General features: G+C 42.3%; 1 protein-coding gene across 1 annotated transcript in view; it reads right to left on the bottom strand.

Annotated features, from left to right (window-relative positions):
- L3MBTL4 (L3MBTL histone methyl-lysine binding protein 4) overlaps positions 1–19509 on the bottom strand; it is a 350477-nt gene that overhangs the window by 84818 nt on the left and 246150 nt on the right. Inside the window, exons 15-16 of the mRNA XM_033837582.2 lie at positions 17743–17916; positions 4438–4508 (exon numbers count right to left, since the gene is read on the bottom strand). Of these exons, the coding sequence (XP_033693473.1) occupies positions 4438–4508; positions 17743–17916 (245 nt within the window). The remainder of the gene's footprint in view (positions 1–4437; positions 4509–17742; positions 17917–19509) is intronic.

Raw genomic sequence — 19509 nt, 5'->3', positions numbered from 1 at the left:
GTTCATTAGGCTTCAGGGAAATGCGAAATTAGAAGCATAATTAAATAATACCGTAGACCCAAAAGAACGGCTAAAATTAAAGTGACTGACAAAAACGAACTGCTGGCAGGGATGGAGAGCACTTGCAATTTCCACACTGCGCTGCGAGGAACGTACTGGGACAACCGACTTGTAAAACTATTTGACACCAGCTCCTCCTGAAGGTGAACTTATACAAACCCAGGTACCCAGGAGGTCCATTATTAGGTATGTGCCCTACAGAAATGCATACACATACCCACCAAACCACATACGAGAATGTTCCTAGTGGCACCATTGGTAAGAGAGCGAAACTGAAAACAACCGGCACTAAAATAAATAAATCGTGGTTATCACCATAAAATTGAACAACATGCAGTAATGAGTATACACAAACCATGATGTGGATGGATCTTACGTCATGTTAGCAAAAGTCAGACATGAAAGAGCACACACTGTGTGATGACATTTATAAAACGTTCAAAATCAGGAAAAAGCAACTGATAGCGACAGAAATCAGAAGCGTGACCATGGCAGGAGGTGGTAAGTGCATGGAATAAGGTGAGCTTCCATCAGCTTCTTTTCTTGACCCAAGATTAAGTGGATGTGATCTCTTGTGGACGTGGGTACAATTTTTACTTAGAAAAAAAAAAAAAGAACCTAGCAGATGTATATGCACTGGCTTCGGAAGATAGTCATGATGCATCAGCAAATGTAAAGATCACCAAGTACACTACGATTCTATACTGTAAAGAAAACCACAAGGTGAACTGCTACATCCAAAATAAATCGATGAAGGATTGAGTAACAATGTTTATCTCATATTTTTTGCTTTGTGAAATTTTGGGGTTTTTAAAAAAGTGAACATTAGTTACACATTTGGGGCCAAAAATAACCAATAGTAAGGAACCGCCCCCCCCAGTTGCCCAGCTGAACACTCCACAAGACCAAAGCTGCCCCTAGGGTGGGACAGCGTGGTGGCCCTGCAGGACGTCTGCCTGTGGTCCAGTAGTGAGGTTCGGGTGCTCTGGTCCAGGGGTCTCTGAGGGGCAGGGGGGCGGATCACGTGGGTGAGCAGGTCCCTTGGATTCAAGAAAACGCGCTTTCATAGCCCCACTCAAACTTGTTTTCAAAGGAGCAGATTAAACGCAGTTCTTAGCGGAACAGTCCAGAGCAGAGGGAAAAACCTGACAGGCCACTGCGCAGAAGCCAATTCCATTCCAGAGAAGGGACATGTTTGGAGTCGCTCTGTGCTCATGCCTTATTTACTTAGCAAAGGGCACAAAGGCTAATTACCACCTGCCACCTCTCAGGTGTAACACCCAATAAGCTTCCCTGCAAACCTTCAGATGAGTTAAGACAGACTCTAACTTACTTCTGTTAATTTTATTACCAAACATCCTTCAAGACAATCATGTTTTCCTCAACCAATTTACATCATTATAAACTAAATGTTTCTATCATCTGATCTAATTCTTTGGAAAAGGAAAATGTTGAATCTCTTAAGAAGTATGCTGGAAAACAATGATGGCCTTTAAAATACTTTCCATTATATCTGCCAAGCATATCAACTGTGAATAGAACGATTTAGAAAATGAAGATGTTTCCAAGTAAATACTGAAAACATGCCAAAGATATGAAGAGGAGAAGCTACACGTGCTCGTGTACACATGTGCACAGAATCTCTAAAAATCCAAGATATACTATTTTCCCTCATGGGAGAAATGAGGAACAGAGTTTAACTCATTTTCCTTAAAAAAAAAAAAAAAAAAAAAAAGGAAAAAAATTCCTAATGAATTAAAGAATGTGTTTATTCAAATCTATGGCCAGACCAAAGAAACAAAAAACAAAGGTAAACGGATTTAGAAATTATACTCAGATTTATAGGCTTACAGAAAATAACAGGGAAATATTAAATAATCACTTAATGTCACAGTAGCAACATATTTATTCTCATTATTTTGTCTCATCCAGGTTAGAACCAGAGAAAATGAGCTTAATTATAATAACAAGGGTTAGATCAATATGAGGAAGAACCACTTTGGGTGACAAAAGGCTAGACAGAGAGCTAAATAAATCCTGCTCGGATGGACCCCTGAGGCATCTTCTCAACAAGAAGCACAGCGGCCCCGGCAGCATACACTCTGCACCAGGCGGGGGCTCCCCGTCATTAATGTCCCGGGTCTGTGAACACAGACCTTCTCTGGGAGGAAATCAGATGTTTAAATTGAGAAGCACGGTAAATGCACCAATAAATAAACACGTGTGGCTATGAACTTCTTACAAACTACACAGAAAAGCACAGGTGCTTACTACCAAACAAGGTGGATTGCATCTTTCACATTATGCAGTTGCACTTTGCTAGGGATCTTTTCTGTGTTTATAAGGATGATCCTCATTAGTATTTTACTATGTGAACTACTGAACTGACTGTGTATTTGTTTTAACAGGAACGTATACATAATTACTCTGTGGAGATACTTTCAAAAGTGTCAAAATATGAATTGAGACACTGACACTTCTTTAGGGCTCTTCATGCAGCTCCAAGCATGTTGTGTATAGAACGAAGGCTGGTAAAATGGATGAGAACATCTGTATGGAGCGGCTTCCAAAATATCAGTTATTTATTTCATTTTATTTAAAGAGATGTTCCTATCTGGTTATATTGTGTAGAAACTCTTCTGGCTAGGGAGACACATATAGATGCACAGTCCAAACAGAGTAACTTAACTTCCCTCCCTTTTCTGAGGAAAAGATTCCTCCCCACTTCGTGGATGAGATAAAATCAAGTGTTCTTCCAGTTACAAGAGGAGCTCGGCCCTGCCTGAGATCAGCCCACAGAATCCACAGCCCTTTTGGACCCTCCTACACTGGTGGTGGGAATGTAAATTCGTGCAGCTGCTGTGGAAAACAGTATGGAGGGGGTCTCAAAAAACTAAAAATAGAACTACCATGTGACCCAGTAATTCCACACCTCAGTATATATTAGAAAAAAATAAAAACACTAATTCAAAAAGATACATGCACCCCAATGTTCACGGCAGCATTACTGACTATAGCCAAGATATGGAAGCAACCTAAGTGTCCATCAACAGATGAATGGATAAAGAAGATGTGTATATACACGACGGAATACTACTCAACCATAAAAAAGAACAGTTTTGCCATTTGCAGCAACATGGATGGACTTGGAAGGCATTATGCTAAGTGAAATAAGTCAGAGAGAGAAAGACAAATGTCGTATGATATCACTTATATGTGGAATCTAAAAAATACAACAAACTAGTGAATATAACAAAAAAGAAGCAGACTCACAGATACAGAGAACAAGCTAGTGGTTACCAGTAGGGGGAGAGGCAATATAGGGATGCGGAGTAAGAGGTACAAACTATTAGATATAAAATAAGCTGCAAGTATATATTGTACAACACGGGAAATATAGTCAATATTTTATAATGACTATAAATGGAGTGTAACCTTTAAAAATTGTGAATCACCATAATGTACCCTGGTAACTTATATAATATTGTACAGCAACTATACTTCAATTAAAAAAAAAAAGAAGTCACAGCCCTTTTGTTCAATGACTGTAAAGCACACTCCTTTTCTCTTAAGACAAGTCGAATGGATAATTGTTTTGGAGATGAAGTGCACTGCAACCAAATTGTACTAACTTGAACTTTTAGCCAAATCAGGAGAAAACTCACTAATTTTCTTTTCCTCTAGAAGATAAACAGATCTCCTACCATGTTCTGGAAGATACAAACATGTAGAACTACATTGCTGAAGACACAAAACTACAACTCACCAACATTTTTATCTGACCAAATAAAAATGATTGCACCAAATTAACACCCAAGAGGACATTTATTCCTTAGCTTGCTACAGTATAACCTCAAAATTATACATGGCATTCTGCGTATATTGAGCCTTAATTGCAAAGAAACATAATTAAGTGAAAACATGCAATTCTTTCCCCTATACTCTAATAATCCCTTAGCTTTTAACACTTCAAGTTCGCCATAACCTCCTTGCCTGTCTTGCTAACGAAGTACATTCTGCAGTCCCCCCAACTTATAAGAATGCAAGGAGACACTTCTGGTTTCCCTCCACGCCCTGTGCAGATGGCAGAGAGAGATTCCACCACTGAGACGTGCTATTTCTACAGGTTTAGATTTGTCTCGTCATCAGTGAGGACCACAGAGCAGATTATAGAGTCTTTCACTTTAAAAGTGAGGAAATGAAGGTCAGAGCAGTGAAGTAGGGTTGGGATGAGAGGAGAGCACAAGTGTCTGGGCCCCTGGCAGGTTCTTTCCCCCATTCCTTCCTGGAATGATAACACCAACCAAACACACAAACAAGACATTCTTCCCAACAAAAAAGCAGAGTCTGCGTTTTTGCTAGTGTTTTTGTTTTTACCTCTGAAGAGAATATCCAAGTCAATATCTTCTTTTCCTTTGATTTTCAAACACTTTGCCTGCTGTACAAGTCTGGGCAAAGAACAGAAATAAAACCTGGATTCATTATCCTGTGAGGTAGGAATAAATCATGACAGCAGCACCAATTTAAACAGAAACCACAGGGTAAACAAGAGTGAATTAGCAGGTACTTTTGCTGCACAGAGCCTTGTTAGAATTTTTCTTCAATTTAAGATTTAAAAATACACTTTTGTTCAGAAACTGGAAGTTTGAAACTTGAAAGCTCCCAACACCCCGTTCTATTATAGCAAAAAGTTTCTAAAACTCTCTGGAGAATAACCTCTTCAGATTCTGAGGAGGAGCTATTAGGGATGGTAGGTGATGGTGTGGTAGGTAGTAAATAATAATTGCTACTGATGATTTCTGTGCTTCTTTTAATCAAAAGATTATAGACATTGTGCTCAAACAATAGTACAAAGTAACTTAGTTACACTGTCGAATGTCAGAGAATTAATTAACTTTTAAAATGCTCCAGAATACAGCAAGGACTAATTCTGTAACTCTTTCATCATGGAACTTCATTAAAACTTGAGGGTCATAGTTTGTAATGAATATGGAAGTTTCTGAAATGAAACTTTTCCAGTGTTGCTAATTACCTAGTAACTAATTTTAGGTAGACAGAACTTGAAATGGTTCATTAATTTATCTGCAGTATTTACGATTTTAATGAAAATTATAATACCTTGCTTGGCAAATATATTTTCTGATTGCACTTGGATAACTGCTCTCTCATTTTATCTTCACTGACAAGCCATTAAGGTAGGCATGCCAGTACTGTTTCAGTTTTTGTTTTAGATGAGGAAACTGATTCAGTTACTAAAATCTTACATAGAAACCTAAGTGACTGGTACATAATTTGAGGCAATTTTATCTGTATGTTCCAAAAACGTGTATGTCATGATAAAAACACATTCTATTAATCAGATACTTTTTAACCATGAAGAGTTTTTTAATCAAAAAAGCAATTAACTGAAAAAGAATTGCTGTTGAAATCCCACCTTTGGACCTTAAAAGAAAGTCCCACACAGCCACTGTGGCACACACCAGCCTCAGGTAGTTAATCTCCTGTGGTGCAAGCAGAGACCAGTCCACCCAAAACCTGAGTCTGTGTCTTAGGCCCTGTGCCCTGGGTTTGAGGCCCAGAGTGAGCAATTAGATTCTAGAAGCCTCAGCTTCCCAACCTGCAAAACCAAGCCAGTACTTGCCTTACAGGGTTTGTCTGGAACAATCAGTGAAACAATATATTATAACATAGTCTACAAACTCTTATGCATCATGGTCATGCATAAAAATATATGGAATATTTTTATTAATTCCATATGCTTAATTTCATTATATATATAATACATACTGTAAAATTATTTATATATCTCATCAGGATTTATCTACATTCTTGTAGGAAAGAACATTAATGGTGGAAGGAGGGCTTAGCCCTAAGCAGCGAGCCTCTGGGGGAGAGAGCTGGTCAACACAGGATGTCAGAGGCACGTGTGCACAGTAAAGTCACTTTGCAAAGAATAAGATGGAAAAGAAGAGAACAATTTCAGCTCTGCTTACATCTTTTTGGCAAATAGCTAGGTATTTCCCCCCAAACTTTACAAATTGTATGAAACTTGAGTTGATTTTCAAACCATCTGAAAGCATCCCTCTGCAAATACAAGCTGATGAAGATGGCAGTTCTATCTTACAAAATTAAAAAAAAAAAAAAGCCAGTATGCCTTACATAATTTTGATGAGGATTTTATAAAGCAATTTAAAACTAAATCAAATAAATTTACTGACTGGCTTTTTAAAAAAATGCAAGGTGTTGCAACCAATCACAGATATATTTAGGAATAGTTCTTGCTTTCAAAATTATTACATCACCAGGGAGATACACCAAGTCAAACCCTGTAAACCAGCGGTCCCCAACCTTTTTGGCACCAGGGACCAGTTTCATGGAAGACAATTTTTCCCAGGACTGCGGCGGGGGTGGGGTGGGTGGGGGGTGGAGAAGGAGGCAGGGCTGGGGATGGTTCAGGCAGTAACGCGAGTGACGGGCAGTGATGGGCAGGGCAGCGGGAGATGCAGCTTCACCGGCTCGCCTGCGGCTCGCCTCCTGCCGTGCGGCCTGGTTCCTAACAGGCCTCAGATGGCTACTGGTCCCTGGCCCGGGGGTTGGGGCCCCCTGCTGTAAACTGTTCAGATTCCGTTACATCTCCTGAGTGAGGCAGGTGCCTCCTAAGGACTCCCAGGTTCTTCATTTCCTTTAACCTCATTTCATTCTCACAAAAACTCTATAAGGCAGGTGCAGCAGGCTGTGAATCAAGAAACTGAGGCTCAGAAATATTAAACCACTTGCCCATCTTGGGGGCACAGTGAGTCAGTGGTGGAGCCAGAGCGCAAACTCAATGGACTCCAAATCCAGGCTTCCTTCTATCCTACACATCATCTGGCAGGAACGGAGGGTTTCCTGAGTGTCTACAGACGGCCTGGGGCTGGAGATTGCTGACACAGGTAGGGGAGAGAAGGAGGAGGACAGTAGTGTTCCTGGGGGCTGGAGGGAGGGTGCGGCTCTGTGCAAGTTGGTCGGGAGGAGGCTGGGGATGCAGCCGGGTCTGTCCTGAAAGGATGGGGACGTGGGTGACCGATGGGGCCACGAAGGTCTAGGGAATGAGGGTGGGAGGAAAGCAGGAGCGGCACAGACCAAGCAGGAGCAAAATGGAAAGGAGAGCATTTGGGGACACGAATAAGCCCGTCAGCTGATGGGGCTGAAGCATCTGCACTGTCCGAGGAAAGGAAGGACCAGAGGTGGGGCTAAAGGAATTGGCTAGAGCGGAGCTGGGGAGGCCTGGCACGCTGCTCTCAAGCACTCGGGCTTTATCTTGATGGCCGTGAAAGAAGCCACCGCAGCCCTGGCCTTGGGAGAATCTACTGCACATGGTCAGAAATGTCTGCAGGTGATCAGGCCAGTCACATGCTGAAGATTAATATTTCTTTGCATGTTAGCTGAAAAGGTAATACCACTAAAATCTCAGCTCTGACCATTTCACCAATTCTTCTTAAAGCCCAGCCTCCACCTTCTATGAAGTCATAATAGCTCCAGCATCTGAACAACCTTCAAAACCTTTTGTTAATAGAATCGCTATTGCTGCAGCAAGTGTCAAGCTACCCGTCTGTCTGTCTGTGATTCATTTTAGAGGAGTGCACGTGACTATCTGCTTGTGTTAGAGACATGCCGCTGCCATCCCATTGTTTTTACTATCTTTACTATCCGTTGGTCTTTACTATCTTGTTTTTCCAAATGACTTGCCTTTTCCTTAGGATTTTGCTACTTCCTTGAAAATAGGAGCTGCATGTTCTCTGACCCTCCTTCTATGCTTCCACTACTTTTAATGAGGCAAATCAGTGGTTACTGCTTTGTGCTCAATAAATGCTAGGCCTGAACCAGATGCCTAACACGAAGGAGGTAATATTAATCTTATATGTGTGTGTTGAAAAAGACAGAGAGGTTAAGTAGCTTGCCCAAAGTCACACAGCAAGTAGAAGAGCAAGAATTTGAATTTAACTCAGGTTAGTCTACATGTAAATAAACACCTTCCAGAACATGAGTTGGAAAACTACAGTCCACGAGGCAAATCCTGCCGTAGCCTGTTTTCACAAATGAAGTTTTATTAGAACACAGCTATGCTCATCAGTTTACTTACTGTGTACGGCTGCTTTCATGCTACAATGAACAACTGTAGCAGAGATCTTACAGCCGGCAGAGCCTAAAATACTCACTATCTGGCCCTTTACAGAAAAGGTTTGCTGACTCCTGTTCTATAAGGAAAAGGTCCCTGAGGCCAAAAATACACACACAATCTGTGATTGTTTCACATGGCTATTTTTCCCCAAAACTGCCCTAACAATTGTATTTAGGTATAACTTATAATGAGACTTGGAAAGCAAATATTGGGCTCCGACTGCTTTTTATTTTTAGACAAACTGTCCAAGTCCAGCCAACATTTCTTTGAGCTTTTCCTACCTGCAGGTGTCACATTCGGCCGAGGTGGTGTCTGTCACCAAGAGACATAATCTATCTGAGGATACAGGTGTGTCCACCGCCTACCTTCACACAGAGCAGACTGAGAGAAGGGCCGCAAGGAAGAGAGGAAGAAACCACGATGGAGTCACAAAGAGAGGGTTTTCTGCTTTAAAGGTCCGAGAGGTGAGAGAACACCTTCAGGAGGACATGAGCTTGAACCAGGCCTCGAAGCAAGTTTTACTGAGTGATGTGCAGAGAGGGACCCTGCAAAGGCACAGACACATGGAGGGTGGGAGTAAGAAGAATCAGTGGTGGGGCTGGAGGGTGATGAGCTGGGGTGCAGGCTGCAGGCAGGTTACGAGTACCGCACACGCTTCCTATGTGCATCCACACCTATGTGCTCTCGTGTGTAAGGACGTGGGTAAATGTGAACTTATTTACAGTAAAGCAAATGGATCGAGGACCTGCAAGACTCCACCAACAGAAAGAAGAATTCATATGATATGTTTAGTTTGTCAATAAAAGGTAATTAAACTTTAACGAATACTGCATTATAAAGCATCAATAAACGATATGCATACTTGTGAAAATGTTTACTGCAGCATTATTTATAAGAGGAAAAATACTGGAAACAACCTAAATACCTGTCAATAGGGGAATGAGTTGAATAAGTTCGTCCACACTATGGAATATGATAGTTATTAAAAACAGTGCATTGAATCCACCTGTGTTGACATGGCAAATTATTCATGACAGGTGGTCAAATAAATAAGACATATTTTTGAGCTAATATCTTTTATCGTCAGACTTTCTTTGAGCCAACAATTAATGTTTTCACATGGCTTTCCATAAGGAAGAAGGCAAATTTGTTTTTTCTTTGTGGGTAGACTTAGTTGCTTAGGTCTTTATAACTTTTCCGTATAAAAATAAAAGTCCAAGACCAGAGTATTTTTCTTCTGGTCATAAATGCTGACTTATTTACAGGTGCCTTGTTCAGAACTCCATTGTGAACTTGGGATAAAATATGTGTGTATGTTATTAAAGCCTCAGTGTTGAATGTCTGGGGGCTTTAAAGGTTTGCTCCTGTGTTAAACTTTCAGGAACACAGCATCCTTCCTCCGTGTTCAACAGGGTTATATTATAAGCTGTCCAGAGTGATACAAGCTAACCTTCAAAGAAACATTAACAAAAAATGAATGTAATTAAAAAAAAAAGAGGGACAGCCATAAAAAGAAACAAAATTGAGTTATTTGTAGTGAGGTGGATGGACCTAGAATCTGTCATACAGAGTAAAGTAAGCCAGAAAGAGGAAAACAAATACCGTATGCTAACACATATATATGGAATCTAAAAAAAAAAATGTCTCTGAAGAACCTAGGGTCAGGACAGGAATAAAGACGCAGACGTAGAGAATGGACTTGAGGACACGGGGAGGGGGAAGGGTAAGCTGGGATGAAATAAGAGAGTGGCATGGACATATATACACTACCAAATGTAAAATAGATAGCTAGTGGGAAGCAGCTGCATAGCACAGGGAGATCAGCTCGGTGCTTTGTGACCACCTAGAGGGGTGGGATTGGGAGGGTGGGAGGGGGACACAAGAGGGAAGGGATATGGGGATATATGTACGCAAATAGCTGATTCACTTTGTTATACAGCAGAAACTAACACAACATTGTACGGCAATTATACTCCAATAAAGATGTTAAAAAAAAGAGTGAATGTGTATCTGCATATCTGTATGTATATGTAAACAGAAAAAGAGTAGAAAAGAACATGAAAATCTATTCACACAAGTAACCTTGGGATGCAGCATTAGAGTTAAGGAGTGGAGAGTGAGAAATTATTATTCTTAAAAACTTCTATATTACCTGAATTATTGCAGTGCGAATTTTATCATATTTTTATAAGACTACAAGTTATGCTGTTTGATAGGAAAACACCTGAGTATTAATAATGTTTTCAACTTTTATTTTTTCTTACTAATCTATATTTTCTAATATTCCTATAATACACAAGCATTGCTTTAGTTATAAGAAAAAACTGACATTAAATGTCACAACTTTGCTATTTACAATAAATAGAAAATAATCATTTTAAAGCCAGATGAAGTATGTGGATGAGAAAAAATGCCCACTGTTGCTTAGGCAACAAAGTTTTGTTTTTCTGGGGATTGGGAACACCAATATTTCCTTGACGGAAGAAACCACAGACACTTTAGCACACACTGTTCTCAGCATTTAATTACTAAGGGCCTGAGCCAAGGCAGGATTCCAGAAATCCAGAGATCCACAATAAATCATAAAATGCCTCATGAAAATCAGCATAGAAGGACATTTTAAAAGATCTTTCTAAGGCATACACTGGTTATTTTATCAAATTTTAGCAAGACTATAAATTTGTTTAGAAACACAAGACTACAATGAAGGTGCCAGAGGCACAGAGGCAAGTGGAATCCAGGAGGCCAGGTCCTCTCATCGCATCACAGCTTCCGTCTACACCCCTGAGCTGATCTTTGACAGGCTGGTTTCGGTTTCAATTTGCAAAACAGTCAACAGAACCCTTTAACTTGTCTTAATGGCCTGGATCTGCCTAGGGTCTCCAAGAATTTAAGGTGCGTAAATGCTGAGACCAAGGTCCCCTTTCACTCCTTGTCAGTTACCACAGTCTGTGAGTCTCTCTTCCATTTGGTTTATCTTTGTTTTCCCTCCTCCGCCTCCTCTCCCTGAAAATACGCTCCCCGCGGGGACAGGACCCCTGGGCCACAGCAGACGCTCCGCACGTACCCGCTGGATGAAGAAGCATCAGTGCCATGAGTGAACTAGCTCAGTGCCTGGGTTGCGGGGACGAGCCGTCCTGCCTGAGTTCGGATCCTCATCCCGCCACTTACCAGCGTGGGTTTTCGTACCACTAAGTGAAAGCTTAATAAGAACAAGGTTTTTAGGGCTTTCCTGGTGGCGCAGTGGTTGAGAGTCCGCCTGCCGGTGCAGGGGACGCGGGTTCGTGCCCCGGTCCAGGAAGATCCCATGTACCGCGCAGCGGCTGGGCCCGTGAGCCGTGGCTGCTGAGCCTGCGCGTCCGGAGCCTGTGCTCCGCAAAGGGAGAGGCCGCGGCAGTGAGAGGCCCGCGTACCGCAAAAAAAAAAAAAGAACAGAACAAGGATTTTAGTCTGTTTTCTTAACTGCTGTCTCACTGGAGTTTGGAACAGTGCCTTTCTAAGGGTTTGTTCAATGGATAAATGATGAATAAATGAACGGCTATGGTCCGGATCCTGAATTCAGGGAGGTACGTGCTGTTCAGATATTTATAACGCCATAAACCGGCTCTGTTCTGACCTCACTCTGGGGGAGGAGGAGGGATGGGATGGTGAGCAGAGCAATGACCCGGGGTCAGAGGGCTCGGGGCTGCCACTAATGACAGTGTCAATAAGGGACTAAATGCTTGACTTTAACAACCTTATTTCTCTGTTGTAGAAGTTGGATGAGATAACCTTGAGTCCTTTTCCAACTGTAGAGCTCCAGGATCGTCACACTTGGCTGGAGGTCCCTCAGAGTCCAGCTGGAAGTATGGAGTGGGAGGGGGCTGTCCGGACGGCCGGGGGCTTCCTGTCCAACCACAGTCCTCCACAGACCCTGAGGACCTTGGGTGTCCCGGTGTTTTGATCACCGCTCACTTGATTAAGGAGTTTACTTTAGTTCCGAATAAATAAACAAAGGGCTAAATTTCTATGTTTGGTGCAAAGATGTGTGCTACAGACACAGCTAGAACCAGTCCAACTGCAAGACTTTAAGATCAACAAGTTTTATAAAAATGGAAGAAAGATATGGAATTATTATTTCAATAGTTTCTACTATGTTCCAGGCCCAGTCATACATCTCTATCTATCTGCATCTATACACCTCTGTTCAAAAACCTAAGCCTCGGATATTGTATTCATTTTACAGGTAAAGACACTGAGACTGTTATGGGAAAACAAATGTATGTATGTACCTGAATCAGTCAACTACGATTCACTAAGAACTCTAATGTGAACAGTGGTGAAGGAAAAATGCAAGCACAATAAAAACCGCTTCTCGCTCCTTAGCAGCCTCCAATCTTTTTGAGAAAATAAGGCACATGTGCAAAACAAGTATCAAAAAGGCTCAAGGAGACACAAAGCGTGGAGCAGACCCAAAGCACAAGGAAGGGGCCTCGCTCTCATCCGATCCACGCCCCAGGGCCCAGCAGAGTCCTGGCACCGCACGGGTGCTCAACATCTATTTGATTTGTCAAGTACCGGCTAAGCGTCGGGCATTGAACTAGACGTGAAAAATACACAGATGTGTAAAACACCATCTCTAAGGTCAAGAAGCTCACACGGGCCGAACTGCTGTGTAAAGTTTCAAGACAGAGATGAGCCTTGGAGAAGAGAACACGCAGCAGGAGTAGAGGAGGCAGGAAGAATGGGAACAAAGGCACCCGCGCAGGAGGAAGAACACGACTGCGGATGGTGACAGGGCGTGAGTGGACGCCCAGAGGCTTGGCCTCCGAAAGCAGAGAATTTACATGGGAAGGAGCAAGATCAAAGGCTGACGGGCTCAAGGAAACCTCTTTAAGGACTTGGAAGGTTCATACACGAAACAACCGGCTAACACTGGTTAAATTTTGAGAACGGACCTCATAGAAGGTAATCTGAGTCGTGCAAACAAGCTAGTTGGCTCATAGCTGAGCAGTTTCTTACGAGGATCATTAAGGAACTACTCCACTGCCTGCCATTATCTGCGATTACCATAATCTTTCCCAGCCATTTTTATTGTCAATATAGGCCTTTGGGAAGTACGTAAAATTTATAATATGGCAGGCATTATGAAAAACAAACTGAGCTATATTAGGCATTTTCTTAGGTTTTCTTAATAGCCGTGATTGAATGACAGCTTTTTTAACGAATGGTCCTGCCGACTGTGTAAATTAGAGGCAGAAGTTGTTATTAAAGAATACCCAGGTGGATGGGGCAGGGGACTGGAAAAAATGTCCTACACAGGCCCGGGGAAGCCAGCTAACATAATATAGGGCGTGGGGGGGCAGCTGCATTTCAAGTAATTTTCTTATGATGAAACTGTCTGATGCGTATAATTTTATTCCCCCGTTGCAGATCGAAGCCTTTAGTACCTATTACAAAGAAACATGTTCAGGTGGAAGACTTGCATTATATAGTATACATAAGAATAAACAGTTTGGGGCAAACATGGTTGAGATTCTTCCCCTTCAGTAGTTCTGTGTTCACAAAATAAGAAATAAATGCCTCACAAGATGACCCTGAGAATCCTGAAGAGCAGTAGAAAGTCTAAACATAAACCCAGCCAGGCATTTTCAGAGCCTCCAACTGCCATCCTTTTGCCAGCCTGATGCCATTGAAAACATGTATAGGATTTAGGGTCAGGTAGTTCTGGACTCAGACCCCACCTCTTCTACTAATTATCTGTGTGGTCCTGCATGCTTTGCCTAACCTCTCTGAACCTCCAGGTGCCTACGTTATAAAACCAGAGTTGTTGTGAGGATGAAATAAAATTCCCAAGACCATGTATGTGAATTGCTCACCACAATGCTTTGCAGCACAAGCTAATAAGTGTATGATATCAGTATTAGTATTACTGTTGATAAATCTCTTGTTGCCATTATCAGTTTACTGAACTAAGAATATGCTGGATTTAACCGGAAGGCCTATGTCCTGGATTAGCTACTAGTAAGAACCTCTACTTCTTCATCAATAAGTGACAATACTATATATACAACATATATATAGTTGTATATATGTATATACAACATACAATATAATGACAATAATGTCTGTTTTGCCTAAATCACAAGATTATGGGAAACTTTAAAGGTAATGTATCTGAAGACTATAAACTGTCAAACAAATTAAGGTATCCACCCTAGAGTACGTTCCCAGATGAAAGATGCTCAAGTGTTAAGGTCATTTGCCTCCGTTTAATGCACCATGAATATAGTACTAATCACTCTGCTAGCACCAAAAGAGGGAATATATTTACAGCATAACAGTTTTTTGTTTGTTTGTTTGTTTGTTTTGCGGTATGCGGGCCTCTCACTGTTGTGGCCCCTCCCGTTGCGGAGCACAGGCTCCGGACGCGCAGGCTCAGCGGCCATGGCTCATGGGCCCAGCTGCCCCGTGGCATGTGGGATCTTCCCAGACCGGGGCACGAACCCGTGTCCCCTGCATCGGCAGGCAGACTCTCAACCACTGCGCCACCAGGGAAGCCCACAGCATAACAGTTTTTCAGTAATATTTAGTAATTTCAGTAATATTCAGTAATATTCAGTAATTTCAGTAATATTCAGTAAATATTCAGTAAAATTCAGTAATTTCAGTAATATTCAGTAACTATTTCAGCATAATAGTTTTTCAGTAATAGTTTTTCAGTTTTTCAGTAATTCACCTAACGTGAATCTGTCTATTCAAACTTATATTAACATGCAATCGTACTACTGTGAAGATGAATCCTATAAACATTTAGTAGCATATAATGCACTCGAATTCATAACGTGACCCTCTACTAAGAAAATGTGAACATAAACAGACTATTTCCACTGCTAAGTCATGGAGACTTAAAATTTACTAATAATAACTCCCTCTCCAAAGATTAACATGAGAACAAACATGCTTTTTAAAACTAAACACAAAACTGGGATGCAGTTAAGGAAAATACACAACTCCCTAAACTTTGGGGCAGCATCTAATTGATTTTGTAAGAAGGTCAAGAGATAATTTTATATTTTGCACTGGCATTGCAAGAAGCCTGGAGATGCTAAGGTGACAGCGTTGCTTGTGTAAGAAGTTAGGGCAGGCCTGTCCAGGGCTCAGAGACCATGGATGCACTGGACGCCAGAGGAAATTAAAGACCTGATTTTCACTCATTTCACCCCCTTGTCTATCCTTGGACACGCGCCAACCACAAATTATTTTTCCTCAGCATGTAGAAGAGGAGAGATGGGATTTAAACATTCTCCTCCACCTGTACACGGTATCTTGTGATTTTAAGAGCAGAGGTTTGGGTTAGAGGAGAGGCAGCCTCAGGAGATTACCACAAGTAAACTGTGAGAAGAGTTGAAATAAATTTTAGTTGCTCATCATTAGCCTACATATTCTTCCTTGTCGATTTCCTTGTTCTTTTTGTCTTTGAGCTGGAATTCTGGACCGTGAACAGGAGGTCATGGGGATGGAAGCAGGTCAAAGTGAGTACTACTGCCAAGACCACTTGACCCGAACATCGTTTTGTTGCGACGACTGGTTTAAAAAAAGAGGACGGGGATTGGAGTGCAAGAATGGCTTTGGTCTTGGGATGTGAAAGAAAAAGAAGGCTTAACAATTCGAGATGTGGACCGTGAGGCTCCCCCTCTTCCGCGCAGCCGCTCACACAGCTCTGTGCATTCATGAAACAGGATCTGACAGAATAGGATCATGTGTAATTGTTTTGCTTGGTTATCAACTAACATTCTCTGCTTTTTCTATCTGTAGTAATTATGCTTATTTGACACATTTCAGTGCAAAAACCCCTCAAAACGGTAAAGCACACAACGATGTATTGAAAGGCGAGTTAGGGACGGGGGAGCCGTACACCTGTGCTGAAGAGAAAGGCCGGGCTCACCTCCGAGAGAACACGACGGAGTCATCGTTTTTTAAAACAGTTCAAAGAGCTGTTTATTCTCTCTGACTTTTGACATTGGGGATGAATGTCTAAAATGTTCACAAGAGAGGCTGAGTTTTTATTTGGGGGGAAGAAAGATAACAGAACAAAAAGAGTAACAGCAAATGGATGCACTGGTCTCTGGAATAAACAAGCGCTGTTCCCTGGAAAACAGTTTTAAAAAAAAAAAGAAAAAACTCCCTCAACTAGGAAATGGAAAAGCTGTTCGAGCTCTCAGCCACTTGAAGTTGTAAATGGTGTGGGTGTGAAAAGCAGTAAAGAAAAACTAGACCCCGTACAGTTCCGGCAAGAGGAGTGGGTGTACAGCAAAGGAGAAAACGCAAGATAACATGCGGCAGAGGGGTTGTGCGGTACCCGGAGGAAGAGGATGGGGCGTGCGCTGCGGAGGGTGACAGGTGGCCCCGTGCACAGCGACCACGCTCAAAATCAGCTGCTTAACGAAAATGCAACGTCGCCTAGATGCTCTATAAAAAGAAAAAAAGGCACAGTCCAGGATGTAAACTCCATGTGAAAAGTGTGTCCTAGGAGCCAAACTCTCCCAGTGAACAGACCTTGGCAGTAAAGGAGCATCCACGCTGGGACTGAAGGGTGAAAGGGCAGAAAGGGGGTGCTGGAAAGTCTGCCCTCACAGAGAGGCGCGCACATTCCTCTCCCACGTGCTGGACGGGAAGGGCAGGGCTGGGCGAGGGCTGTGGGGGGCCGGGGGTGGGTGATGGTGGTCCGGAGAACCAGCAGCCCCTCCCATAGCAGCTCCTCGAAAGCTCAACCTTGAATGCCAGCGCCTTCTGCCTGCAGCGGGGCCTGAAAAACACCCACTTCTCACCTCTGCCGAGCCTTTCATGGCTCCATCTCCGTCGGGTCTCCAGTTGTTTACTTGTAATTAGATTCTCCTGTGTTTATAATTCCCAGCATGGAGGATGAAACTTTTATCTTAAAATGTTATTTATTTACTCATTTAGGTTAAAAAAGAGCAAATAAGGTTGCATCTGTAGCTTCTTAGAAAATGATTATAAGTAAATAAAAATTGAGAACTGATCCTTAAAGTCATAAGTTTACATTTAGGAACAAAAGGATGATGTGCCATTGATAAATCGAAACAGAAACTATTCAGAGTAAGGAAATCGTACCTGAGGGACTTTTGGATTAAAGATGACAAGTACCAGGTGAGCAAGGGGATCCTGATGGGACCAAGAGGATGCGAACACTGGGCCACGTGCCCAGAGAGATGCCACCTGTGAGATGACTCCAGAGATACAGGGAGTCTTACAGAATTTACACGTGAGATTTGCTTTCTGTTGCCTACATGTAATATCTACACTTAGAGGTAAATTCAAATTTTTGAGGATGAAGTAAGAAAAAATATTTTTCAAATAAATGTCAAGGCTTAGATGAATTCTATGAGCCAGTGAACACAATAATATACAGAATAAAGAAAGATTTTGAAGAAACACAAGAAACTATTATTACCCACAAGTTTGTTCTTTTCTGTTCTACACACTTTACTCTCTGGTTCACATTTTCAGAAGTTCCTTACCTGGACTGGCTCTTCACCTTTTCATGTTTTCCATTGAAGTTCAAACTACAGAGGTTTTTCGATTTTGAATGTGCAGAGTCTGAGTCCACGTTTGCCTGTGTTTGTTCTCGCAGACGATCGTGAAGCGTTGCCTCCTTTTTCAAGTTCATGTCCGAATACGGGCAGCCAAAGGCACTGGTTTGTATAAAAATGAGAGCACAGGTGTCAGTTTAGGGTGATACATCAGGGCTGTACTGTCATTGCAACAGACATACATCCACTATTGAAAAGCTGAATAGAGACATTCTCCTTTCACTGAACACACTCAGGTTAAGTTTCTTTTCATATTGTCCTTTGCGAAGATCTCAGGTGCCAGACCATAGACACCGGTCAGCAGACATTACAGGTACAGTCATCAGCAATACGGTTTTCACAATCTAAAAAACTTAAAAATCTAAAGGACTTCCCTGGTGGTCCAGTGGTTAAGACTCTGCGCTTCCAACGCAGAGGGCTTGGGTTCGATCCCTGGTCGGGGAACTAAGATCCCATATGCCGTGAGGCCAAAAAAAAAAAAAAAAAAAAAAAAAAAACCTTAAAAATCTAAGAATAACCTAAAGGTGTACATCCAATGGAGCAGCGAAAATGTCATGTAAACACCTAACTCAGTTTGTATCCTCCAATATTCAAGCTCTAATTTGACTACCTGTATCACAAAATACTATGGGGTAACTAAACATCTTTACCAGTAATCAGAGAATATCATGCTTTTACTTCTTATCATTCATGTACCCAGAAATACTGTATCTGGATGACTGCTTCATCCTCCTGAAACCAGCTAGGAAGTTTTGTGTTTGAACGTGAAGGGCCGGTTGTGGGTGAAAGAGGAGAGACCACAGTCAAGGCTGAATCCTGACTCCAGGATGTGTTAGGAGGCTGACAGCAGGCTCAGGGCAGAGGCTCTGGCTCCTGCCACAGGTGATCGGTTGTCTCTGGTAGATTTCTGTGCCCACGTTCCTGTCCCCAGAGGCCCCCAATCTCTGTGCTGCCGGGAACAAGGCAGATGCTGTCAGGGGCCAACCAGGCAAGACGGTTCCCCGCCCACAACCCTGAGGGAGCTGGTCCACCGAGCTCCAGTTCCCCTCCAGTGAAATGGGAAAATCAGATCCAGCTCCTACGGGCTGTTGTGACCACGAGGAATCACACACACACACACACACACACACACAGACACACACACACACACACACAGACACACACACACACACACACACACACACGGTAGCTGCTCTCATTACGACAGTGCTGTCATCCTTTACATTTGGGGAGCACAGACTCAGATGCATCAGTACCTTGGCAGTTGGCTCTTTTTTTAGGAACTCACTTCCTGCTTACTATAAATTTGCTGGTATATGGTGCGCAATAAATCCTTTCTGATATGTGAAAGTTTGCTTTTGGTATTTTAAAGTCATGATAAAATCAGGGAGCAATGCAGTTTTCCTCTGTTTTACAGTAGATTTGAGTTTTCCAGGGAGCACTTATACACAGTCTAACCTCAGAGGACTTTAGTACCAACCTGGATCTAGAACGGGCCTTCTGGACTTTGGGATGGGGTGGTTCTGATAACACACCAGCCTTGCCCAATATGCCAGGGTGGACCTGTACTTTGCCAGACAGGGGCGCCCCTGAGGATGCATGTTCTGTAGTTAATATTAATTGGCACTACTTCTTAGTTTATTCCGTTATTGATTCAACAACCCACTAACTGAGCATGTGCTACATGCTAAGCAC

This window comes from Tursiops truncatus, chromosome 13, assembly GCF_011762595.2.
Source record: "Tursiops truncatus isolate mTurTru1 chromosome 13, mTurTru1.mat.Y, whole genome shotgun sequence".
In the NCBI taxonomy this organism is placed as follows: domain Eukaryota; kingdom Metazoa; phylum Chordata; class Mammalia; order Artiodactyla; family Delphinidae; genus Tursiops; species Tursiops truncatus.
Note: the sequence above shows the minus strand (reverse complement) of the source record. Positions and strands in the feature narration are given on the sequence as shown.